This window comes from Cylas formicarius, unplaced genomic scaffold (genome assembly GCF_029955315.1).
Source record: "Cylas formicarius isolate icCylForm1 unplaced genomic scaffold, icCylForm1.1 PGA_scaffold_7__23_contigs__length_41026272, whole genome shotgun sequence".
NCBI lineage: Eukaryota > Metazoa > Arthropoda > Insecta > Coleoptera > Brentidae > Cylas > Cylas formicarius.
This window is the reverse complement of record NW_026844352.1, coordinates 26,897,267-26,924,205: the sequence shown is the minus strand read 5'-3', so window position 1 is coordinate 26,924,205 and position 26,939 is coordinate 26,897,267. Positions and strand designations below refer to the sequence as shown.

General features: G+C 32.4%; 3 protein-coding genes across 8 annotated transcripts in view; 2 read left to right on the top strand and 1 right to left on the bottom strand.

Annotated features, from left to right (window-relative positions):
* The window catches only part of LOC132704770 (tumor necrosis factor receptor superfamily member wengen), a 40,088-nt gene extending 33,997 nt beyond the window's left edge, over positions 1–6,091 (top strand). Inside the window, exons 4-5 of the mRNA XM_060675005.1 lie at positions 3,373–3,531; positions 4,641–6,091. Of these exons, the coding sequence (XP_060530988.1) occupies positions 3,373–3,531; positions 4,641–4,717 (236 nt within the window). The 3' untranslated portion in view covers positions 4,718–6,091. The remainder of the gene's footprint in view (positions 1–3,372; positions 3,532–4,640) is intronic.
* A 3,785-nt stretch (positions 6,092–9,876) lies between these two features.
* LOC132705582 (tuftelin-interacting protein 11) lies at positions 9,877–24,920 on the bottom strand. Of its 5 annotated transcripts, none has more exons than XM_060676242.1 (23): positions 24,848–24,920; positions 23,806–23,998; positions 22,909–23,257; positions 21,772–22,199; positions 21,461–21,724; positions 20,703–21,046; positions 20,427–20,652; positions 20,034–20,230; positions 19,760–19,982; positions 19,468–19,703; positions 19,269–19,415; positions 19,108–19,216; positions 15,290–15,523; positions 14,928–15,232; positions 14,605–14,777; positions 14,292–14,487; positions 14,024–14,233; positions 13,648–13,907; positions 11,784–11,980; positions 11,485–11,706; positions 11,202–11,408; positions 10,660–10,796; positions 9,877–10,374 (listed from the first exon to the last, which is right to left on the bottom strand). In XM_060676242.1, exons 2-23 carry the CDS (start codon positions 23,924–23,926, stop codon positions 10,123–10,125), a joined length of 5,037 nt encoding a protein of 1,678 aa, XP_060532225.1. In that variant the 5' UTR covers positions 23,927–23,998; positions 24,848–24,920; the 3' UTR covers positions 9,877–10,122. The 5 variants fall into 5 exon arrangements, with proteins under 5 accessions (XP_060532225.1, XP_060532224.1, XP_060532226.1 ...); XM_060676241.1 differs by having other exon boundaries at positions 24,747–24,887; XM_060676243.1 differs by having other exon boundaries at positions 20,061–20,230; positions 24,747–24,887.
* LOC132705584 (GDP-fucose protein O-fucosyltransferase 1) lies at positions 16,714–18,679 on the top strand. 2 transcript variants are annotated; one of them, XM_060676253.1, is made up of 3 exons: positions 16,714–17,299; positions 17,348–18,192; positions 18,284–18,679. In XM_060676253.1, the coding sequence occupies exons 1-2, from the start codon at positions 16,942–16,944 to the stop codon at positions 18,163–18,165; spliced, it is 1,176 nt and encodes a 391-aa protein (XP_060532236.1). In that variant the 5' UTR covers positions 16,714–16,941; the 3' UTR covers positions 18,166–18,192; positions 18,284–18,679. The 2 variants fall into 2 exon arrangements, with proteins under 2 accessions (XP_060532236.1, XP_060532235.1); XM_060676252.1 differs by lacking the exon at positions 18,284–18,679 and having other exon boundaries at positions 16,715–17,299; positions 17,348–18,271.
* Positions 24,921–26,939: the final 2,019 nt, after the last annotated feature.

The window sequence follows — 26,939 nt, the reverse complement described above, 5'->3', positions numbered from 1 at the left end:
CGGTGGTCACCAAATGTCACCATTTTTATCAATTATGTTTTGGAAATTTACTCTTAAAAAAATTATCACTTGACGATCACATATAGGGCGCGCTATCTTTGCTGAAATATAATGTTCTCGCGCAAGTTGTCGGGCAAGCTAGATAATTAACTATTAAATGCTTCTTTAAATATGAATTCTGAACTTTTATTAAATCTGTTAAAGTGTAGTATAGAGTCGATTTTTTTCAAAATTTGCACGTATTAATGTAAACCCTGTATTGTTAGGAAGTAGTATCATGTCTTTGCCAACAAGTAACCTAATATGGGCTTTAAATTTAACAAGAAATTATACGGGTGTATTTTAAACCTCGAATATCTCAAAAAGTAAGTGAAATTTATGTATAAGATAACTTACAAACTTACCTTATTTTTCGTCCTAGAATTGATATCTGAGTAAAAATATAGAGTTTTCCATTTGAAAATCTTGAGATTTTGCTAATTGAATTCGCCAAAAAGGCTCCACCTATTTGGGACACCCTGTATAAGCTGAGGCGTCTCTGTGAAACTGATTCAGTAGTGCATCATCTCCTTAGTCTGTTGTTAAATTTTTCGTTGCAATACCTTGATCAGGAGGGTCACAACACGATTTCATATGGGGCAATCAATACGAAAAAAAACACACATAACTTCAATTTCTGCCTAAACTACGCAAAATTCGAAATAGGAATTTCTTAAGAAAGTGACCTTTATTTTAACTAAGGATTCCGAAAATGTTGAAATTTAGAGCGTGTTCCATTTAAAATAACAAGGTTTATGTCGGGGGGACACTTTTGGGACACCCCGTATCACCAGAATTATAATATTTTAAATCTTCAGGAGAGTCCAAGAAACTTTTGTACGAAACTTTTATTCGTATCTCCTTTAGGTTTCCAGGTCGTATAGTGGATCGTTTTATTTTGCACACGATGTACGTGCAACCTTTTGGGGTGGGATCTAGTTCTCATTATTTCTGGTTTTTGTGACTCATCCTATCGTGGTAATTAAAAACCTTGCCACGTTTTCGCGTTTCCTAAGCATAAGTAAATTATAGTCGTTTTATAACAATTTTGTTAATTTAAATGTCATTACTGTTTACGGTAGTGATTCATAATTCAGAAATTTCATCTTTGCCTTATTTAATTGACATGGTTAACTTTGCGGGCATAATTTATAATTTTTGGCCATAGTAACGAAAATTTGAGTAAATCTGCCTTTTATTCATTCAAATGCACAATTAGTATTAACGACATAGCTGCTCACAAGTGAATATGTGGTTAATTTTGAGACATATTTTATTTTTAAATTTATGTGAATAAAAAGCTACAGTTTAAATCTACAAAAAAAACGCATCAAAAAAGATTTATACATTTTGTAACAGCATTACAACGTACATGAATTACATGCATTTTATTTTTCTTTAGTGTGATATTGTTCAGCAGAGTACTATTCCAGATAAAATTCGAGATACTAATTAATTAATGCTAACTAAAAAGCCACGGCAAGCACAGCTTGGAGAGAGGCCGGTGGTCGAGGAGGGAGAGAAAAAACTTAAACTGCAGCCACGCAGGAAGGGAATTAAAAACAAATATGGAACTCTACGCTTCTTAATAATTTAAATATTATTAATATAAAAAGTAAAATTAAAAGAGTTCACTTTGAGATCTGGTTAGAGTTATTTACTAGAAACTACTGAAATATTGCCGTTATCTCGCTTGATTAACAATTACGACGGTTATTGAATATAAAAAACAAGGTTACCCGAATTTCGAGATTATGATTTACCAAACAAGTGTAGTCGAAAGATATGGGGATAAATAATTTCCCCTTTTTGCAAATTTTCCAATGACTACTCAATAACATTTTCATTTTCTAATCAAAAGTGAATTATTTCAACTTTTGTTTGCAGGTATTTCGATTTGATACTTATTTATGAAAGTTTTCACGCGTGCGATCTAAATTAATACTTATATATGTGAAAGAAACAACAACTATTCACGACATTGCATCAGCAGTAACTAATTGAGTAACTAAAAAAAAATGTGTCGTAGCACCAACGTTTCTGGTTTAACGTTGATTTTACGGGTATCGGGTTTGACACAGAATTTTCAATTACGAGCGGACAATTAGTTACGCTTTAATATCCACAAAAACCGCATCTGGAAAATTGTATTGAAATTACCTTTGCAGTTACTCTATACGTTTTTCAACATCACCGCGATGTTTAAAAATCCAAGGACTTTTCAAGAAATCTACGTTAACTTTTCTAGCAATTTCAATTTTCGCCGAATTTCTAATGCTAATAAGCAAATTTTATTTTAAAATTAAAGATTGTAACTCATTTTGAGAAGATACTCTTTGAAGATCAATCAGTTTCGCGTATTTAAAGCAAATAACAAAAACGATGTTTTCATCGGTTTAATAAATAAAAGTTGTTTTTTTATAACATTGTTTGAAACTTTCTTTGATGATTGCATCTTCGCAAGGAGTACGGTTTACTAGAATTATTTTACTCCCTCATTTTTTTTTATTTCTCTGACACTTACAGGATCCATCACTAAATATTGTCTATGTAGTCATTATATAGGACCGACAGTTCGTTAACATGTACGGCATTTGGGGAATTCTAAAAGGTCTTTTTGTTATTTTCATTTTTTTATTGGAATAGCATCCTTATTTTTCTTATACTCAAATATATAAGTAGAATCGGTGGAATTTATCAAAATTTCATATATAATTTACCAAGGTATCCCATACAAGATTAAAACAGTAACGATTTTCATGATTTTTACTGTAAATGGACAATGGAAACCATAAATTTAACAAAAGACTTTTCAAATTCAATTTTTGTAATTAATTTAAATTAAATATTTAAAACATTTTTAAAATCACGGAAATTAATTTTATTTTATCAAAGCTATAAGTAATATATTTATACCATAGTGTACTATGTAAAAAACTATCTAGAATTTTCCTACGGAAACATTCTGAAGCGATTATAACTAAGCAAAATTATTAAGATTTCTACCTTATTCCAAATTTCTAAAAAAAATATAAAATCACTAAAGTTTCAGTCAAGCTCTGAAGAAGCCAACAGGATGATTGGCGAAACGTCAGCAAGTTCGACTCAGCAAGAACAGACGCAGGAGGAATCCAGAAATTTTGTAAAAAGTATTACAGTAGCCTGTGGAAGTTTTTTTGACAAATTAAGAAATCATTTATAATGTCACCTATTTTTAAATTTTGTAGGGCGACAAACACTTTTTGAGAAGTAATTTAAAATAAATCGTTTTGTCTCCAGACACTTCTTATATAGTAGTTCCATTGTTATTGAATTGAATGTCTTTTCTTTCAGATGTTGAGGAACTATCAGCAAGGCTGAGTTTAATGGCCACGTCATCGTCGGAAAAATGTGACTTTTTAGACAGCAGTCCAATATTGGTCGCGACATCGACAATGGGGGACTCGAATTACCACAACAACAGATGTATTTACTTAGAGCAATTGCTTAGCGGTAAGTTCAACTTTTTTTACTAAACTTTTTCCACCTACTTGTCAACGATTTAATTGAAAATGAGCTCTTCGGAAGGAAAAAGGAATATGGAAAAGAGCCGGTTCTGATTCCTAAAGATAAAATTAAAATTAACAAAAAAAGTTTGCTAGCAATTTGTTTGAAATACTTGAAGAGAATTTTCAAAAAGCAGAGCCCCAGTCGATATTTTTAACATAATGATTGAGAACGAATTTTTCGTAGTGTTTCCACAGATTATTACATCTGAACAAAATCCATAGATTTTGTTGGTATTTAAGACAACGTTGGATACTAATTCGCAACTTTTCATTTAACCGACTTAAAGTATGCAAAAGTAAATACTTCAGTTTTGATTAGCGCGCGTTTGCTATCAAAAATTAGTTTAATTTTTCTATACGGAACCCAACGAAATTTCAATAACATTACACAACATTTCACAGATCCTATAGTGTGTAGTAATATTATGTTTCATTGATCGTCGTTTTGTTCACACAAACAGGAAGAGGAAGTTTTTCTCATTGAGTATGTATGTTGTATATCACTGCAAATCGTACGTGTTTGATATATCGGACCTTTTTTGATGTAACTATTATTGTATACTAACAGTTGAATCAACACGTGACAGTATAAGGAGCAAATTAAGCAGCTAAGGCAAATTTCGCATACATGAATTTTCAAATAATTTTCAGGCGCGCGCAACGCCTTTTTAAAATGTCGACTTTTAGTCACGGATTGGAAGTGATCTGATGTTTTGCGAAGATTTATTTTCACGATTGACAGTTGTGGTGATCAGGTCACACATCAGTGAATATATTCGTGTTGCTTTCCCATAAAGTAACCAAAAAGCAATGATCATAGAAAAATTATTTCATATAAAAATTGTAGGTTTCTGTTTTCCCCAATTAATCCTTTACTACGATAAAATTAATAAATAAATAATAAATATGAGTGCAATAAATACATAAATATAATAACAATATGTACAATTCCCTTATTGAAATTATGAAGCGTCTTGATTTTTTATGCATGTATTTCCATTTTTTTAATGGCATTATCATAATTAATTTGATTAATTAATTTTTATGTTTCAGTTCGCAAGGAGGACGGAGCGTGTAACATCAAACCTAAAGGGAACGTCTACATCGAGGAAAGTAAGACGAAAAAATGACCGAATTAGTACAAAAAACGAAAAATTATTTTGTCGAAGTTGTTTTACCTTGTCTTGCCGCCATTGATTTGGTGTTACTAAAATCGCAAATGATTTTACCTAACTTTTGTTGTAACCCTTAAAGGGTATGTAAGTTTGTATTTGCGATTTTCATTCTTTATAGTTTTCTAAATTCATAATTTACTTAACATGATATATCTGTAAGTAAATTTAACTATGTAGTTGTCATTTTGAACTTGTAATATTGTGTGGTTTCTTTTAAAGTTCAAATTCTTTCACGTTTTTCTTTTTGGCTGGACATGAGAATCCAATATAAGACCCAAAACATTTGTAGTAAATAATGGTAGTAAAAGTTAAATTGAAATCTTCATATAGAAAAGTTATGAGATTTTTTTCCGATGGAATTTTATAATTTAACTGTATTTAGTAGTTTGATAAGGTTTGAAAATGACCACGCTATATACACTTTGGGTACATTATGCTTAGGTGTCTGCCTTTCGTCAAAGCAAAAAAAATCATTTATTCATATAATTTATACTGTAGATATGGTTTAGGAATAAGTCCAATTGTTCCTATAATTTGTTGTAAAAATATTTAGGTCTAACTAGCTTTAGGCTTTAGATTGGAAATCTTTAAGATTTTTAATCTCGTAATGAATACATTCAAAAAATGATTGGATTTGAAGCTTTGAAGTAGGTTTATGCTGAAAAAAAATTGTATGTTGTCTTAGGTACCTAAATGTTTATTTGTGAAAATATAACCAACACACAAATTATGTCCAATGCGCGTCGAGCATCAAATCCGAAGCGATGTGTGAGACAAATTTGAAACATTTTAAATGGTTTTAAATTTTAACCTGTTTTTGAAAATTTTACCGGATATTTTGCGTTGTATATTTTTTCCCTGTGTAAAAATGTGTCAATTTATATATGTAAATAATAACTATTTGTACGCACATCTTGAAAACAAAAAATATGGCGGAAATTTGATTTTTTTTTAATAACCAACTCGCCTTACCTCTGACCTAGATTTTATTTGGAAAGTATCCTGATGGTATTTTTTGCAGCCGTTTATGTAGAGGTACCGCTTATTTAGGGATGTAAAAATATATTTGCCACTTGAAATTATATAGATATTATTTATTTCAGAATGTTGTTTTACTTAGCTCCGTTGGAACATATTTAGACGTTCTAATCCTGGCAGCTGATGAAAATAAATATATAAATATAACTCATCAAAACGAAATTAAAAGGAAACACCAGAAGTATGAATGAACTTCGGTGAGTTTCATTTGGCTCGTGATATCTAAATATTAATCTCTGCCAGATTTAAGGACATGTACTACCGGTTTTAAAGTTAAAAATAAATTAGATGTTATACGTAGATACTTTCGTGCCTTATTTGCGTAGATTTTTCGAAAAACAAACCTTGGGTAATAGCATCAAACTAAATGCTGATCTTATAAGGTTGTTCGGAAAGTCATTTCGTTTTTTCCCGTCAGAGGACATAATTACGTTTTTTCGAAACCAACTTCACACTAAAGCCGCATAACCATTATATGTCTTGAGAGCTGATATTGCAAGGCTTGTGTGTGAAAAAGTTCTATTAATTCTACGCAGTAGTTTTTGGTTGGTGCCCTTTTAAATATGGAGAGCAATAAGCAGCATTTTCGTCATATTTTACTTTTTTACTTCAGAAAAGGTAAAAATGCTGTCCAAGCGAGAAATAAATTGACGGATGTGTATGGAGAAGGCGTGTTAACAGTACGCCAGTGCCAGAACTGGTTTGCAAAATTTCGATCCGGCAATTTTGATGTCGAAGATGCACCACGGTCTGGAAGGCCGGTCGAAGCTGACAAAGATGCGATAAAGGCATTAGTTGATGCAAATCGGCGAATAACCACACGAGAGATGGGTGAGAGATTAAATTTGTCGAATTCGACTGTTTATGGCCATTTGAAAGGCATGGGCTTAACCTCGAAGCTCGATGTGTGGGTGCCCCATGTCCTTACGGAGCGAAATTTGTGTCGTCGCGTTGACGTGTGTGATTCGCTCCTCAAACGTCAAGAAAATGATCCATTTTTGAAGCGGATTATTACTGGGGACGAAAAATGGGTTGTATACAACAATGTTAAACGCAAGAGGTCATGGAGCAGAAAAGATGAACCGTCTCATAGCGTGTCAAAAGCCAACATTCACCAAAAAAAGGTGATGCTCTCCGTTTGGTGGGATGTCAAAGGAATCGTTTTTTTTTGAGCTTTTGCCGGACAATACAACGATTAATTCAGAAGTCTATTGACGTCAACTGGACAAATTGAATGATTCACTTAAAGAGAAGAGGCCCGAATTAATCAACAGGAAGGGTGTAGTGTTCCACCAGGATAATGCGAGACCTCACACAAGTTTGGTCACTCGCCAAAAACTTTTACAGCTTGAATGGGACGTACTGCAACATCCACCATATTCTCCAGATCTGGCGCCTTCCGACTACTATTTGTTCCGGTCCCTGCAAAATTTTTTGGATGGCAAAACCTTTACCTCAAATGAAGATGTCAAAAACCACCTGAACCAGTTTTTTGCCAGCAAGGACCAAAACTTTTATGAGAAGGGAATTATGTTACTGCTAGAAAGATGGCAAAAGGTGTTGGACCAGAATGGCCAATATATAATTTAATAAAATATTTATTCATTATACGAAAACTGTCTTTCATGTTCCCCAAAAAAAACGAAATGACTTTCCGAACAACCCAATATTTTCAAAATCAGGTAAGTGGTTAATAGTTTGCTATCATATCGTAATGCTATACAGTATTGTTAAGTTTTTAGACAAACTAAATTTTTTCGGGTTGAATGACGGTGAAATCAAAAAAGTAACTGTACTATACTATATACTATAAGTAGCAAAATTTGGAAAATTTTCAATTAAACCGTATAGCTACTAGAGATATGAGACCCGGTCCATGAAGATGATAGAGGAACTTATGAAGCAACTATGAAAAAAAAAGTTGAGAAGGTCCATTCAGCACGCGCATGTGCGAGATTTAAAATCATCAACATGGCCGCTGACAGATCGTCAATAAGTTTCAATGTTCTGTGAAAACAAGTTAGGTGTGTGTAAATCACTGATTAGGAAGTAAATGGCCCAAAGTGCAGTTTAGTGGGTGAAATATACAGGCATGCGCGGAAAATCATTAACTTCTCTACAAAAATATCAATCAATCAATCTATAATATATTTTCTAAAAGCTATATAAATTAAACTAATATTGGCGGCGCCAATTTGGCTAAAATATTTTCAACATTTGGTGTGTATCAACTTACTTATTTTTTTCTTTATTTATATATTGTTGGTTTTTTGGAAAATTGTGAACATACCATTTCTAAGACGTTTAACTTTTTATGTCGAAAATGACGTTTGTAATTTTTTCCCATATCTTTAAAATTATATATTTAATATCTATTATTTTACCGTGTATAAAATGGCCTGATGAACAAAAAACAAAAAATTTAAATGAAATTGAAAAAACTGGCAAAAAATTATGTTTTTTTTTCAAATACCAGCTTTATTAAACCTTGTCACCACTTTGGGCGATTCCAGTACTTTAGTCACGCTTTAGCGAGCGATCGTATATTTTTGGTAGGTTTTAAACGGATTATCAAAATGTACACCCAAAAACTGATTGTCGTAGACCAACTATAATATGCAACTTCTTTATGTTAAAACTTGAAGGAAACGAGGTAAGAAGAACAAAAACGCCAAATGTGCACCATACTTTTATAACCTTATTCACATACTGAGTCCAGAATTTAACTGCGCCGCTATCATGAACAGGGAAGGTAAAAAATTGCCATTAATCACAGAATAAAGCACATAAGATGTTTAAAACGAATTAAGTAAGTGTAAGTCTATTGTATGTAGATGATCTGATTTTAATTTATTAGCCAATTATATTATATGAATAAACTTTTTAGTATTTAAATAAGTATTTCGGTATTATTTCTTTTTCACAATAATTGAAAAAGGAAATTTAAAATTTTGCCCTTTTTTAAGAAATAAAAATATTGGTTAAATATGCTAATAGAGCTAAATACTTGTGTACTTATTTTTTTTTAATAATACGGAATAGTAATGAATTTGTATGCATCTTTTTTCGAGGTTTTTTAGAAAGTTATAACTCTTTTTTAGAAATATTGAAGAAAATAGTATATCAGTAAATAAAGTAAACAAACAACTAGAGAGAAGACGTAGTTTAGATCGGAACTACTGCCAAAATTAATAAACAAAACTTCTTACCATCTGCTTAAAGTAAAGCTTAAATCACCTGATTCTGGTTGAACTTTACTCAAAAATAATGTGATTATGCAATCGTCATCTTTTGGGGTTTTATCAGCAAAATAGTTTTTCTACTCCCGTCTATAAAATACCTAATTACGCACCGATCTAGCGGGCGGGAAGTGTAACTTTACCACGTCAGTTTCCTTTCCCATTAATCTGAGCCACTTCGGATTTTTCCGGCATTTTACCGCACGGATTTGGGAGCAATCGGATGTTTTCGGAGATATTTCCCACGCTTTGAATTTTGACGTTTGTCAATTCTGACGGTCACGTCAGTGAATGTATTCGTGTTGTTTTGCGAAAATGTACTCAAAAACTAACGGTCGTAGAAAAAGTATAGCATGCAACACGTTCCGTAAACTTGTTTATTAAACAGTCGCTCAGCTCGTCTCAAATAAACTTCCGAATCAAATGCCGTTATCGCACTTGTTGCATAATATACTCTTACCACACTCTGACGTTATTTCTTTGAAATAATTTCAGGCGAAAAATTTTCTGGAAGTGAAAAAAAAGAGGTGAACAGTGAAATATCACAAAGAATTGATGTAGCGAAGTGACAAAATGTTATTATTTTACATCTTACTTTATAAAATTAAAAATGTACCAAATAAAATTAATTAATTTAAAAATTTGGAAACACTGAAGAAAAATTTTTTTTGTTTAAAATTTAAGAATAGAATACAATGTTTTTACTAGTAATTTAAGTAAATTACCTTCAAATTTTGAATTTCATCTTTGATTATTAATTATTGGTAATAATTGTACTAATATCCACGAAAAAAAAATTTAGACAAATAATAAAACATATATTTACACAATACTTACATGGAAAAAAAACTCGATTTAAAGGATATTAAAAACATTGACAAATAGACCAAACTTTGAAATTGTTAATTAATTGACTTCAATTAAAACCTGCAATAAACCCAAGTGTTGATTGGCCACTATCTAGAATCAGATTCTCTTAGTAAACACAACTCAGACATTTTTAATTTACTTAATAGAACCGGAGATTATGAATGAATATGAAGTGTTTTTCCATAATAACATAAGAAGTATCTAATATAAACTTTAAGCTGCCATGTCGAGCAATTTGTTTAAGGACGTTGGTAACCATGTTGCATTGTTTTGTGAATAAAATATAACATTTCTGTCTATATAACACTGCAAACCACCAGAACCTATTTTGTACACCTGTTTTGCTTCACGGTATTTGTTTGGAATGGGTACGAAGATAATGCCTCTTTCTTCACAGCGTTTTGTAACTAAATCTTTGAATCCTTGAGGTATTTTCGATGCCGTCCTGACTGCCTCAGCAATGCTCTGTAATCAAAAATTTATCTTGTTCCAGTTTAAGTGTATACTTATAAATTTACAAGAAAATATATTATCTACACCAATGACCCTCTTCAGCTCGCAGAGTAACTCCAATTACAGAGCTAAAAAATCTAAAGGGTGATGAATACATTGTTATTATCATCATAACCTCAGTTTCCATGGTTAAGGAAGAACACAGAATCGCAACTTGACCATTCATGAATGATGTGATGTGTGATGAATTCAACTAATGACTTTTTGAGTCTGGTTTGGATATAATATCACACTAACCTCAATTTGGGGTGGCGGAGGTGGTGGTGCCGAGTTCATTTCCGAATTCGTTAAGTACATAATGGATTCTTTAGCGCCTGGTTGTTGAATGATGTTAATGGCTCTGCTCATCATCTCCAAAGCTTTATGGAAGCTATCTGTCAGAGGAGTTCATATTTTTGAGACAAAAAAATATTTAATAAATTAATTTAACATAAAAAAAGCTATAATTAAATGCATGAAACCAATGCATCATCCTCATGTTATTTTTGGATATCCTGCCTAATCCTTTAAATGAAATGTTATGTAAGACAAGCACTAGAAGGTAATAGTATTTAATAAGATATTTTATTATTTTTAAGATTCCCCTGCATATTGACCCCAATAATAAGAACAAAACCAATTCACCTTAGGTATTTTTAATATTACATTATTTTAAAATTTCACTATTTTTAATTAAGTACTTTGTTCTTAGCTTTATGACTTATTGATTCTTTGAACACACATCGAGAATACTTTCAAAACACATTTGGTCTAAAGTCCAATCAAATCAACACCAGTACCTTTTATTGTGGGTTGCATGAGCAAGTTCTTAGACACCATCCGTTTCCATCCCAAGTACCATTCTGTTACCTGATTGTAGTTCGGGTTATGGTTGAGCCACATTGCTAAGGTTTGAAGCCACCTTGGAAAGAAGAATTTGTCCAAAATGAGAGTCATGTTGGAAAGGGAAAGCATGTCACCCCAATCCATGACCCAATTCCAAGGATCTAAACAAACAAAATCCATAGAACTAAATTCGCAAAGCATCAGAGAACTTGTAAATTATGGAAACTAGGTCATTACCCAAAAGTTGTTGATGTGGATTGATAACCATAGTCTGCATACAAACTTGCAATTTTGGAACAATATGTTTTAAGAGAAATGCTAGGAAAGCCCCTTTGGTGAGAACCCTCTGCCAGGGCTGTAACATCAACTTCGCTGACCTATCTGATGGATGCCAGTTTGTCAAAGCTACTCCCAGTTTCTCCTGAATGATGGGGTAAACCTTTTCTTGAAGTCGATCATCTAAAAACACAAACACATTAAAATTGTACCACTTTATGTAATGCTAACCTGTCAAGCGACATTTTCAAAAATATTACCCAGTAGGGGGATCCAAGGATGTATCCACAAATGGATGGGGATTGTATCCATTAGAGGGTTCCACTGGTTGACCTCTGATGATATGCGCGGCATGATGAACTGATCGAAAACGTTGTTCAGTATCCAGACTGGCAGAAGCGGTTTCCAAGACTCCATGAGGTTTATGAGCGGGTCACAGTCGCGAGGATTCCATGAACTGCAAAAAGTAATAGGCTATATAAAAAAATTGAAAAAACATGCAAATTTTCACAAATTAAAGACGCGTTAACTCTTTGTGGGACTACTCGTATTGGTATAAATCAATTAGCTACTAGATAAATTAAATATAGGCCTTACCTAAGCTGATAACACAGGAATTTTCTTAACAAATATCAAAAACAAATGATAGTTTTAACCTTGCTTCCAACCAATAATAGCTAAGAGTGGGTTCGAAAGTTTTCATTCCCAATGACGGGTTAAGTGCACATCACAATTTTAAAATTTTTAAAATCTCGTAGCAGTAACAATTTTATCGTATATACGTTCTTTATATTATCTAATAGCTATGTGATTTAAATCCATTAATTTCTTACATTTGGATATAAGGAAAGTAAGTCGGTATAAACTTATTTAGGATAAATGAATACTTGGGGTGAAGGATTAATCCACATTATGGTTCAATCTGAAAGCACTGATAAGAGCATTATTGTTCAAATTGCAATTATGGATGTGCCAAGAAACAAATAATCTGCTTTGCTCCTTCCACTCACTGATCACATTATAATAATTATAAGGATTAAACCACATTATGGTCCAATCTAAATGCCCTATTCAACAATACATTATTGTTCCAATTGCAATTGTGAATGTGTAAAGTAATAAATAATCTTTGTTTTTCAAAGTGTCACCTTCTAATTAGATCATACAGTCAAAAGCATTCTTTTGAAATAGCATATATCAAAATATCAATTCCATGTGACATGTACCTACATTTATAAGGCTAATAAGAAAAAAACGTTGGCTTTACACCTTACTCTTTTTTCAGTTGATTTTTGATTTGGATCTTGTGTGAAATGATTTTCCTGAATTGACATTGTTCAAACCAATTACATTATATAAAAATGAGACACAGCTTAATCAACAATTCAGGAGGCTTGGTGATTAAATTTGTATGGGTTTAACCAAGATGTCAAATAAAATTAGTTCAATCTGTGTGCTGCATTCAAGCTAAAACATGTAAAGCTGAAGCTAAGCTCAATCTAAGTAGTCGGGAGTACTTTCAGTAACCATAACCAATGTAAATTTGAATAAATCACATTATTTTACTAAATTTAAAGCTCAGTTAAAATCTGATTTCTAGGAATATTTTTACGCTATTTGATTAGAAATGTTAGGTAAACTGAAAAAAAAAAATGTAACCCCACACAGCTTTTTGAACAATACACAGTGTCACAAAATACAAGGTCTGTTGAGTGAAGGCAGAATTGTGAGCTTATAAGCTGGTTCGAAAGTATTAAAATTCAGAATACATTTTTCTGCAGTAGATTTCTGGCAGATACCTTATGATAATATGAATATGTTTTAAACTGTTTTATCATTGGGGACACTAAAATATAATCCAATCCAAAATTGCAGTTAATTTTGAAAGTTGTTTTCAAATAAATACAGGAAAAAAAGTAAAATAGAAATACTCGAATTTTAATGAAACTTGTAAATTTTGATTGGTGATGATGATGTGATTTCGGGACACTCTGTACTCTTGCCTAAAGTTTAATATTTCATGAGAAACCGAAAAACACAGAAACCCCTGTCTGGAGGTGTTAACCTTGGTAAAGGTTTAATCTGCAAATGAATGAAAATTTACAAATGAGGCGCGTAACTTACCTAATGCAAGTTCTCATAACAGGCACCCAAGTGTGCCATATGAGACTATCGTATGGCTGTATTCCAACTTTATTACCTTCGAATGTTCCTCGCCGTTTTGGTTCCTCCAGAAGCTCTTTCCAGTGACCATAAAATTCGGTATACTGCTTGGGCTGTAGCAATGGATTCCAATTCGCTAGTGCAGATGTAAGAAGTGGACCCACGAGACCCGGTGCAAGCTCACCTAATTCATAACGACAATATTCTTCATAATGGTGTTCCTGTAAATGGTAAATTAATCAAAAAAGTGCCGGACACTAAAACCATTTAGCTTTTTCGATAGTTCGGATTTGACATTTTATCGATAATATTGCTGAGTCTCATAATTTGTACACACCAATAAATCTTTAAATATTGAACCAATTTGTCCTAAAGAATAATCCTGAGATGGATCCATTAATTTGTCCACAATGTCCAAAATACTTCTTAAATTATTTACAGCTCTATCTTCCACCAATAGTTGATTTTTTAAACTATCTTCCTCGTGCTTAAAACTGACAATCTTGTCGTGGTTATACCTCAAGTCTCGATCTATTCTAATAATGTCCTGAAATTCCACATACATTAGAAAAATAAAAAATTATTTTAAAAACACAAGAATATACTTGTTCACACATATCCACCAATAAGTCTAAATTATGTTGTATTTCGGGCAAGGCAAAATTTTGACATTTCTTATGTACTACATCTTCAAAATGTTCGACGCCTGGAGGGGCTTTGAGGCCACTAAGTGCATGATAACCACTCAAAATTCGCTGCTGAGGCCCAGTCATATCAATCACTTTCACTTTCGATAAATCACTGAAAATGCAACAGGGCTATCAAATCTCGTACATAAATTTTTAAACAGTTTATAAAAAGCACATACATAATACTCTACATACTACTTGCTGGATATTTTGATAGGAGAAACTCTACCTTGAAATTCCAGAATTTCTATAACCTCCTGGTTTTTTACCTTTTTCTATTACATCATCAACACTACGGTAATAATATCTTGTCTTTTGTTTTGATGAAACGTCATTTCTCTTCCATTTTGCAGTGCCTTGCGTTTCCTCATCACTCTCAATTTCATCCTTTACTTCCTTTTTCTAAAGAAAAATAATTGTTTTCCATTATAATTATAAAAAAAGTAGGGCACAGACAAGATACCACTTTTTCAACCAAAAGTATTAATTTCAGATTAATTTTTTGTGACAAACTAAGTTTTAAGTCTGACTTTGTAGAATAAACAAATTTACCTTTACTTTAGGGATAGAGGCTGGTTTTTCTGGTCCATAAGCACCAATAGCCCCACGGCCTTTCCTTAAATGAGCTTCAACTGGAGTGGAAATGCCCTGAAGGTCTTTACCTAACCCCTTTCCAGGTTGGAACCCCATTTGAAGAAGCAACTTTGCCCCAATACCTTTTGTATGCTTTTCCCAATTACCCATTCCTTGATTAATTAATGCTTTGTCTACACGATTTCTAGTGCGACAACCTGCTATGTCAGAGGTGATTTCTGTGACAGTAGATTGAATTGGTTTTTTTGGTTGTGAACCGAAACCTAGAAAGAAAATTATTTAATAAATATTTTAAACTACTGATTTATAACAATACAAACCAAATCCAACTGTTTGCTCATCCTCAGAATCAGAGCTGTTTCTGTGTTTAAATGAAGTTGATGGCTTTTCTTCATCAGACTCTTCTTTTTCAGTCCTAATTTCATTTTTCTTTTTGCCAGCTTGCTGCACTCCTCCTGCTACAAATCCAATAGGAGCCGAATAATTTTTGGATTTTCGCGGCTTGTTAAAAGACTTGTTATCGTCTTCATTGTCACTGTCGTCAGCCCAAATACCTGGTTAGAAATCGAAATTTAGACTGTCTCCAGCACTTCATTAGCACTTTGGAAAATGCGTATTTTTTGTTACCATAAATTTGTTGATGTTTAGAAAAGCCTTTGCGACCTCTGTTCATATTAAACTCATTTTCCAGATCGTAATCTGTAATTTCGAATTTTTCCATCTCATCTTCGGACATTGTACATAAAATTATTAACTAAACTTAGCAATTTTTTTTTATTATGCCCTCCAATTTATGTACAACAAATGCACAACACAGAACAAAAACAATGAGAACTCTTTTCGCATTCTCTGGTTAATTATATAACTACTTGGTCGGGCCCCCATTACCGGCACCGCCAAGGAAATTTTTCATTTCGTCAGAGATTTCACATCTTTGATTATTATTTATTATTGTTGTTTATATATTAAACATTGCAAGCATTGCAGTTAGCAGTCGTTTATAGTCCGTTCCTTACAAAATTCATTGTAATCGGAGTAAAATCTTTTTTATCGACTCGAATTATGAAGTAAAAATTTGTTTTGTGTCTAGTGCTTATTTTGTGTGTGCATAGCTCGACATTGCTGTTTTCTAGATTTCTACCGATATGAAAATCGGCTGAATCTGGACTGGTTTCTCGCGGACGTTGGAGAAGACGTTTTTTGTGTTGGCGCATTTGTCGCAGATCGAGATGTAAACGGAAGTCGGCAATGAACTAATGATCTCGATAATTTGGCCCATGAAAAGCTTTGAGACGCAATTGAATTGACCGGAATTATAATGATACGCAAGGATTCTGTGGTGGAGCATTGCACGCGGCGGTTTAACCTCCGTTCGCTCCCGACAGAATCCCATGTATTCGTCCCAAAAAGTTTGATATCGTTTTCCACGATCCACAGAACACTAAATCCACGGTGTGGATTTAGTGTTCTGAGTGTTCAGTGTACGTCTTAAAGTGATAATCGTCGTCGGCCCCGTCGTTTTTCTCCGTTCACGCCGGTATGGAGGCCGGATGGGCCCGGATGGTCCGCGGTGGAAGCGGGGGGAAGCCGATTTTTTTTGGTATCGGTCAGAATCGTTTTTTGCTTCTTTGTACGTGGTGGTCAATTGACCAGAAGTGAAAATCCTCGAAAGAAGTCGGCAATGGGCAAATAATCCTAGCAGTCGCGCCCAACATTTTTTGTAAAACGCATAATTGACTTGAATGATACGCAAATGGAGAACGAGTGAAGTGATAATCTATGGTTTTAGTTCGTAATTCCGCTTTTAGTTTTAACCGTGGCCCTAACGTCTTTGTATCGTCTATTATGCCTACAAAATATTTACATTATTTTTTTAATAACATATACTAAGATTTCTAGTATAGGTTTGCTGTAATGTTCTGTTTTCATTTAACCTTTTTGATGAAAGATTTTTAGTAAATATTATCAAGCCATGTTAATACTGGTAACTCAATTAATATTATATTTTCAAATTACAGTTAGTACAAATTTTGATCCTTTGGGATACCTTCTATATTGTCCTTGTATGGGAAGGTTTGGCAATCAAGCAGACCATTTTCTTGGATCGTTGAGTTTTGCCAAAATATTGAACCGGACTCTGGTTTTACCTCCATGGATTGAATATAGATATGGAGAACCTAGATCCATACAAGTGCCTTTTGATGCGTATATTAAAGTACAACCACTAGAGAAATATCACAAAGTAATTACAATGGAGAGGTTCATGGCAGAAATTGCCCCATATGAATGGCCTTTAAATGAGAGAATTGCTTTTTGTTATATGGAGAGAGGTAGTAAAGGTGATTTGATATCCTAAAATATGCAGCTATAATTTTTAGGGGAATCTGGTGGTTGTAATGCTAAGGAAGGCAATCCATTTGGTCCATTTTGGGATACATTTGATATAGACTTTGTTAATTCAGAATTTTATGGTCCCCTACATTATGACCTTCATGATAATGAAATGTCTAAGAAATGGTCCCTTAAGTATCCTCCACAGCAATGGCCTGTCATGGCTTTTACAGGTGCACCGGCTAGCTTTCCAGTATCAGCTGAAAATAGGCACTTGCATAAATATCTAATTTGGTCGGATAACATTTCTCAACAGGCAGATCATTTTATAAGTCACAATATGCCTAAGGGTTCATTTATTGGAATTCATTTGAGAAATGGCAATGATTGGGTTCGGGCATGTGAGCATATACCTGGAAGTCCAAATTTATTCTCTGCACCTCAGTGTCTGGGTTATAAAAATGAAAAAGGGAAAGCTACTATGGAAATGTGTTTACCTTCTAAGGAAATCATTATAAGACAGCTTAAAAGATCCATAAAAAAAATTAATAATGCCGTAAATAATGGCAATGGTAATGAGGTTATAAATTCCATCTTTGTTTCTTCAGACAGCAATCATATGGTAGATGAGATACAAGGCGGACTGAAAAGAATGAACATAAAAGTGGTAAAATTGCACAAAGCTGATCCACATGTGGATCTCTGTATTTTGGGGAAAGCTAATCATTTTATAGGAAATTGTATATCTTCATTCAGTGCTTTTGTAAAGAGGGAAAGGGACGCCAAAGGGTTCCCTTCCTCATTTTGGGCATTTCCACTTGGAAAAAATGTAAGTAGGAAAAATGCCATTAGGGATGAATTTTAATTTCCAAAGATCTGCAAAATTTTGGAGGTGAGAAACACTGACAATCTTATAACAGTTTATATGTTATTTTCACTAGGGAATATTTTAGAATGACAGTTAATAGAATGTCATTTTTTAGGTGGGAGCACACATGTATAATGGTGGTCTGTGATGAAATAAAATTTATTTTGGGTCAGTAATTGGCAGGAGAGCAATCATTAAAGTGGAAAATATCTGATCATACTTCTACATAAAAGACAAGTTTGTGAAATTGTTAACAAAACTTAGTGGATATTTGGTGTAAGTTTTTAGCATATATGTAGTACACAAGTAAATACAGATAGGACTTATTTTGTTTTGGTGTAAAACATACTAATAAAAAAAGCCAAGAAGAACTGATAGAGAATGTAAATAAAAAAATAATTCAAAATTTAGTTATTTTGTATACATTAAATCGGAGATGTGCTTTTCAGTTATATTTACTTTCAATGACAATACATAAATTTCGACTTAAATATAATGATGTATGCATTTACTATAAGGTTTAATCTATGAGTTAAACAAATAGAGAATGGTTCTATAGAATTTGCCATCACCACATTGGATATCTGAAAGATTATGGAACAATGGTTATAGAGGGAATATTATTTTGTTGCAATTATTTTGAATTTATCCTGAGTGACCAAATTTTGGAGAAATATATAGTATCATTTTAAAATAAGGTTTGAAGATTATGGTATTGATGCAATCTTCAAAATACTTTTCCAGTGCTTAAACTTTCAGCTTCTGTGATAGTAATAATAAAGAAAACAATTTCTAAAAAATAAAAACATTTTATGATATTCATTTATAGAAACGAAAAAAAATGGAGTTTACATTAGTAGTCTATGTAAGTACTTTGATTTACATTTTCATTTTGAATTATTTTGTGGGCAATAGTTTCAAAATTGTTATTTTCCTTACTTTTTAAAATGTAGAATGGGAGGTCATTATATAAAAATTCAATAAAATCTTCAGGTGAAACATGATCCTTGGACAGATCAACTTCATTTTCCAGTTGAGACAAAAAGTACTGAAATAAAACTCATTTTTTCGATGGACAAAAATATTGAAAAGAATAATACCTGATTGTGAGCCATGTTTTCCAAATCTTTTAAAATGTCAATATTAGTATTGTTTATTAGTTCTTCCACCAAGTGGTTTATTTCGTTTAAGTCTCTGGATATATATGAATGAAGTCCAGATATGCATTTGATATCCTCTTTACCAACCTAGAAAGCATTACTTTTTTAGGATTGGATTAGGTGTATGTCAAAAAAGTACCTCATATCTTTTTAAAATTTCTGATAATTGCTGAAGAGTTTTAAGCGCTGGACTTAAAAGATTGACAGACATTGGAGTTTGTTTTACGTGATTAATAAATAAGGCAAAGCATCCTGTTGAACTTAGCTGATTCAGCACCGTAACTAATCTTTTTTTTACTTTGCCTTTAGTAAGAATCACGATTTTCTTTTCTTCTTTTGAAAAAGTTACATCAGGAAATATTTTGTCAGTCATACCTAAAAAGTGTACATAACAGTTTCCTATTCTAGCAAAGGTGATAAGTTGAAGTTACCTTGATTTTCCAAATGTTTAAATATAACATTTTTCCAAAATTTAAGCCCATTTATTATGACACCAGGACTGTGGTCTACGCTTGCTACATATTCCATTGCATTGTAAATTTGGAGTGTGTTATATTCTGAAGTATTGTGATACTTGTAGATTTTAGTGATAACTCCTACTGCTTCTTTTCTAACTAACTCTTCTTCTTTGAACAGCACTTTCAAGATTTTTTCCTGAAATCATGCAATTATTTTCTTTCAACCTTAAAACTTTCAACTTTCTACCATAAAATTAAACAGTAACATATCTACCAAACAATTATTTTCTAATAGATTTCTTGCAATATCTTCAATTGTCATCATTTTCTTTATGCATTCCATAGCCTTGGCCCTGACAAATATGTTGCTATCATTAAGTGCCATATTAAAAACGAGTTCTACTATATGCGACTCTTGCAAAATGGTCTGGAAAGATGGGAATTCTAGAAAATAAAATTTTTTTTATGGTCGGTTTTAGTCTTTTACATATTTACTGGACTATTTTGCAACGTGTCTATTGTCTACTAATAAAAGTGTTTGATAACATTTAGTATAAAGTCGAGCAATTTTTTTAGCTCTTGATTATTATAAACACTGTTTGATCTTATCGGTTTTTAGAGTTAAATTTGTGTTACTCACTTTCTTGGGATTTATTTGACATATTACTTGCTTTTAATGCCACAGTGTGAACTACTTCCAAAGTTGCTTTTCTAATTTCCCAGTTCTCATTGCAACATTTTAACCTGAGCGTGGGTCCTATTTTAGTTAAAGGCGAGTTGTTAGTACTATCAATCAAGAGGGTCATATTGGCAGACATATTTTTCTTCAATGCTATATCAAGCAAGATCAATCCTTTGATGATTAACTGGAAATGGGGCTATAGTATTACTAACCATCATTACATAATTTCGGTACCTCTGGAGGCCATAGATTAAACTTCAAGAAGCCTACCGCCAAATATATTCCAAAAATTGTAGTCACTGAATCTGTCCACGACAAGTTGAAGAATACAATGTATTCCAGTAAGGCATCTAGTAGTCTAGTGACAAACCTCAATGGTTTTGAGGAGATTTCATTACGGGGTGCTTTTGTGTTTATATACTCGAATAAAAACTCTTTGATGACATACATTAGCATTTGAAATATCAATCCCGCGTTCTGTCGCGAGAAATAATGTTTGCATTCTATGAAGCAATCCAATACCAAATACTCGATTTCGAATATAGGGAAATTGCCCAGAAAATTAAATAAAATTATGGCTGCAAAAACAAATATACATTTTATTCATTTTAAAAGTGCTAAAATCATTAATAAACAGAAACAAAATAATGTCCAATTCTCGCAGTTTGATGACTTATTTTCTTAGAATTATTTGATAGTAAGTGTACATTAGCAACTAAAGGAACACAATAAGTTCAAAACTAGAAATAGACTCTTTAAAAAATTATATGGTGTATATTTTTACTTTAATTAATGTTTTCGCACATAGGAGCAAAAGTTATCATCATATCATCTTTTTTGTTGAATAAATAAATATATAAAATGACATTTCTTTTATAAAATTCCAATTACTTATATGATCAGCTTGTCAACATTGCTTTTCATTTTAATACGATGTACAGTGTTTCATTTTATGTTGTGCCATCTACAGCTAATTAATATTAGATTCCTACCTGAATAGTAAGTATTTACGCTCACTTTGCCCAAAACAGAAAACAAGTAAATGAGCCGAGTTTCCTCTTCATAGCCATACGACTTGTGGGACGATGAATTCACAGTTTTAATAAATTTAACCAGCGGTACCATTAAAATCGCCATAATTTGATCTTCGACTTCGATCGGTTTTCCTTTACGATAGTATTTCGGCATTCTCTCTTCAACACTTTTCCAGTATTTTTGCGTATAAAAACACAACTTGAAGGCAGTTTTGACATGTCCTTAAAATGAGCCGATATAGTTCATTACATTACATTACATACATTACCTTTTGTTATCTGATTTTCAAATATTCTGAGAAAGCATTCCAATGTGACGCCATCACGATTCACTACTTTTATTCCGTCGAAATAATACACAATCCGATAAAACGACAGAATTATTGCGATTCGACCCAAATCCAAACACAATTTTTCATTTGTGCTCACGGACAACCAGTTCTCACAAACCTTTTCCAGTTCAAGGGTTAATAATGCTTTAAGCACATTAAGGCTCACTTTTTCCAATAGCCTTTCTAGAATTTCGATCATGGAAACGATATTCGGAATCAGTGTACTAATCGAATCTTCGGATTGAGCACCTTCAATAAGTTGCATCGCATCGATTAATGGATCTGCAACCAATTTAAGCACTTGGGTGCTAAAGGTGATATGTTCTTCAGCTGCGTTTGTAAGTAGTGTAGCAATCAAATCAAATCTAAACAAATATTTGGGTATTATTATAATTGATCACTTTTTCAAAGTGTTGTTTTTCGAATTTGGTAAATTCAAAAACTTTAAGGCTTGACAAAACTACCTCTAAACATTGTCAGATGTTCGACACCGGATAAAAGGTACCTTTAAAAATTATTTTTAGCAATTTGGCATTTATTTTTTTTTATATTTTGTTAGGAAAATTATACCAAGGCAATGACTTTCTGACCTTCATATTTGATTGGCTTAATTAGTAAATTAAAATTAATTAACCTTTAACTCGAACGCGAACGATCTCAGACTTTATTGTTGAAAGAAATATGTTAAAAATACTTTTTACACTTTAAATACATGAATACATTCTTTTGACAATTGAAAGTCGTCTTTTAAATATTTTAGAAATGAAAACGTTCTAATGGCTGGTAGTCTTTTATTGTCTTATTGCCTTGTAACGAATTTTCCATTTGATCTATTTTGTACTACTTGAGGTGTACAAGTTTCAAATTTCTTCTCCGCAGTTCTTGCTCCAACGAAAAATGCTCGGCAGTGATTAGGAGAACGATAGAAAAAGAACAATTAGAAAGAAGTCCCAAAAATTGCACAAACTCTCTATGACCAGCTCTGTTGTGCTAAATTTGTATAAACTAAATCATTAAATTTGTAGATACATGCTCACACTCTTATATCCAATTAAAGATTAAATACAATCTTACCCTATTTTAACAAATTCTGGGTCTTTTGCATTCTCAGATTGAAGTTTTGAAATTATGTCCAACCATAACCCGGAATCTTTAACGAATATTATACCAGCATTGTGTTCGCAAAATGACTTGATCATTCCCATGATGGAAACCGTCACCTCTGCGTTATCACTCATGGATTTTCCCATCTTTAACAGACTTTTGATTACGTTCGATTTAATCAACTGTCTGAAATTTGATTCGCTTTTTGAAAGGAATTCCGTAAAATGAAGGGTGAAGACGAATATTATCGACTCCGGTGATGCTGTTTCTTTCCATAACTTTACAGTGTTCGCTATCCAATCCAATGATTGTCGAGTATCTAAAACGTAATGATTTTAGCTATTTAAACAATACTAACGCAAAGCTGCATGATGTTTTGGTAGTAAAGAAGGGTGAAACCAGTTTCAGAAATATTCATTGATTTTTAGTATTGGATTCAATACTATTAACCAATCTGTTGATATTTCTTTAATATATCTACTTAGGTAACAATGTCAGCCTTAATAGAAGTATAGGCAACTTTTTTTGATAGTTTTTGTGGATCTGCCAGATTTTGGATCGTAAATGTAATTCTATGAAGACTACTCTAGAGTGTGTGTTAGGTTTAATATTGTATTAAACAAAATGCCTTAACTAGTGTAAGTATATTCAAGATTCTCCCATTCCCATTTAGGCTTTAGGGCTAAAGGCGTCATTTAAATTTTATTGCACCTAAGAAATCAACTAAAACGTCATAAACTGATTTATTTTTTTCTAACTTATAGTATGCTCCTTTATTGTAACCATTTATAGCGTTTCCGTTATAATACCTGAATGGATATTCATTTTAACTCCTTAACTCCTAACTACACTAATAGGAAAGCTTACCAAACTCTGGACCAGTCACAAGTTGCAGTAACGTCGACAGAAAGTTTTCATCGACCTGAGGTGCGTTAGGTTGAACAATCCTCTCCAAAATGACTATTAATTCTGAGTTTGAAATATTCATTGTGTATATAGCTTTGGTTAGTTTCAGCTTGAGGCAAGTACTCTTGATAATGTTGGTGTCTTACTATAATAGCTAAAAATAAAATATTTGTTTAAATTGAACATGTACATTATGGTATATTATCAATCAACTAAATCAATGAAATACACAAAGATACTGATTTATTTTTTGCATCTAAATAATTAACGAACAAATTAAAAATATTCGTTATTACATTATTTTATCATATTTACATATTTTGCTTACATAAAAAGTCAGTGAGTTATGATTTATCTATAAAAAAAATGGATCATGGATCAAAAGAATGAACTTTACGAACGCTAAATGATTATTTCAGATAAATATTCTCTACCAAAAGATTTATCCTCAAAATTTTCCTACAGGTAGAAAAATTGAGACAACGAACTGTAAGTATAACGTTGAATCTACACAAAATGTTATATAAGGAAGAGTAATTAGCTTCTCGGTAAGTTCCTAAATAGAAAAGATACCAGGGGATATTTTCATATGTTTCATATATTATCATCCGCATGTCTCGCAAAATTTTTTCTAACACAATCTGTTGGTATATTATAGATTCCACCCATATTTTATTTTGACTTTTTTGGTCCTTGATATTTTTCTCGTCTAATGCTAAATGGATGTTTGTTGAATTTGGAATGTATTCACACCAAAACAAAAACATTTTGGTCATACTACAGCGGTGATCGCGCACTATATGAAAAAATTTGTAGTCTCATTATAGTGCGATTTCAATGGAATGGTCAAAGTACGGTTCTCGAAAGGAAACCGTATTATCGTATAAATAAACTTTACTTACAGATTATTTTCAATCTCAACAATTTAGGTTTTTGCAAGTGGTTTTTCATACATTTCATCAAATTCACCAACGAATACCACCTACTATCAAAGTTGCAATACCTGTTATACCGGAAATATTACATCTGTTCGGCGCCTGCGTTACTCCAACGATCAAATTAGAAATTTTGTTGTATTTATAGTTAATTTAACGTGGTTAAATAACACTCCAAACAAATTAAATCAATACAGAGGCGTACGCACAAATATTTGTCTAAGATTTTTCTTAGGAAATAGGCAAGTGACTGATTAATTAATTTTCATTATGGGTTAGTTATTTTGTGATTGATAAGAATAAAAATGATGATAATGATAACTTATATACAGCATATTAATAGGTGTGTTTCGAAAAATACAAGTGCAATGGAAAAAATCAAAAATAAAGTTGGTTACTGTTACATTGGCGCAGAAGAGCTTATTTTGCGTAACGGTTAAATAACGATAATATCTTGCATGTTGGTCCTACGACGACCCCATTTGCGATTTTATACTCCTATGGTGGCACTGCTGAGAGTAAACAAATGTGGTCGTTTCAAAATATTTCCTAATGTGTATCTTTTATCTTTGAACCTTTGGGAGGCTCATTTTACCTGGATAAGCAACAATAAACCACTATTAGTTGCTCTGTTAACAGTTTTTCTGGTGTGTGGTTTATGGAAAAGATCTAACGTGTAATTTTAGTTGGCAAATATAAAACTCGTATGAAAATAATGCCGTGATTTCACAATAATAAGGAAGGACCTTGGTCTTACAGTTTTATGACGTAGTAGTTTGTTAACGTAAAAAATAGAGCAGATATCACAAACCTTTTATCAGAAAAGAATGAATGAAAATAAACAGTTAAAAATGCCCTGAAAAAATTACTTGAATACGTTACAAAATATAAACTTTTTGAAACCTTTAGGTTTATCATAAAAAACTTATATGTTATGTTTAATTTCGTTTTGCAGTTGAAGCAAAAAGTAAAAAAATAACAATTCTTTTCAATACACAAAAACTTTCTCAAAAATAATACTCTGGGTCATGTTTTCTGAGTCTTAAAATATCAACATTAGTATTGTTTTGCTTGAAGTTGATATTCTCTTTACCATCTCTTTATGATCGGGTTATGTACGGAAGTACCTCATATCTTTTCAAAAGTTAAGATATTTGTCGAATGGTTTCAAACGCTGTACTAAGCAGTTTTACAGACAGGATTTTGGTTTGGTTGGTTTTTTGGTTTCAACACCGTAATAATCTTTTTTTCACTTTGTATTTGGTGAGAAGCAATTATTTTCTAGTAGATTTCTACCAATATATTCAATTGTCACCTTTTAAATTGCTATTATTAGCCGCCATTTTAAAAATGGTCTGGAAACAGGAGAATTTAGGAAAAATATTTTGTAGTCTTATATTTATTATATTATTTAATGTCCTGACCACGTCTCGACGTAGAAAAAAACGTACTATCTTTGTGTCTAAAAAAAAACTTTTATCTGAAAATATATACGAACTAAATTTGTAATGCCTAATGATTTTTTAAAACCACGTATTAAGACACAATTCTTATTTTGACCACCTAGTGCTTTTAGAGCAACATCATTTTTTAAAAGGAGTTTGTAAAACTTCAAACGACTTAAATTCTCGTTGCACTTTGTAATCATGGCTGATTTCAAAGTGCTTGACTTTTTTCGCTACTAAAAAAGTTGTTTATAATTGAAAACACTCTTTCTTCCTCTGCATTAATATCGGATGCATCGGACACAAACATTGATATCATTAGTTGGCCGATCACCCATCTTTTTATTAGTTACAAATTTCTTTATTTTCGTCAAATAGTTCATCTTTATTTATTAGTGTATCATTTTATAATAAAATAGTTTTTATTGCGGGTTAAATTTCTGAGTAATGTGGAATTGCGGCGTTGCCAAAGTTTATAGATTTTCCGAGGGATAAAATATAACTAAATTGAAAAATCCTGCACAATCTAGGACGAGTAGGTTTTCCAGGACGTTGTCGGAAAAACCTGAACTTTTACCGGGCAATCCTGTACGGTTAGTCTACCCGTTGTTGGCTAAACTACGTATGTTTGCGATACTTATAACGAGTCTTTGAAATTTGAAATTAAAACTAAAAATGACAAGTTTGAAATTCGACAAATATGTGCATTTTCATT

Coding starts and splice junctions, on each gene's coding strand:
- LOC132705584 (XM_060676253.1), top strand. CDS start 16,942: ATGTTAATACTGGTAACTCAATTAATATTATATTTTCAAATTACAGTT. Junction 17,300..17,347: donor TTTTTGTTATATGGAGAGAG/GTAGTAAAGGTG, acceptor TATAATTTTTAG/GGGAATCTGGTGGTTGTAAT.
- LOC132705582 (XM_060676242.1), bottom strand. CDS start 23,926: ATGAATATTTCAAACTCAGAATTAATAGTCATTTTGGAGAGGATTGTT. Junction 21,725..21,771: donor TGAAAATCAGATAACAAAAG/GTAATGTATGTA, acceptor GCTCATTTTAAG/GACATGTCAAAACTGCCTTC. Junction 19,416..19,467: donor AAATTTTAAAAAGATATGAG/GTACTTTTTTGA, acceptor AATGCTTTCTAG/GTTGGTAAAGAGGATATCAA.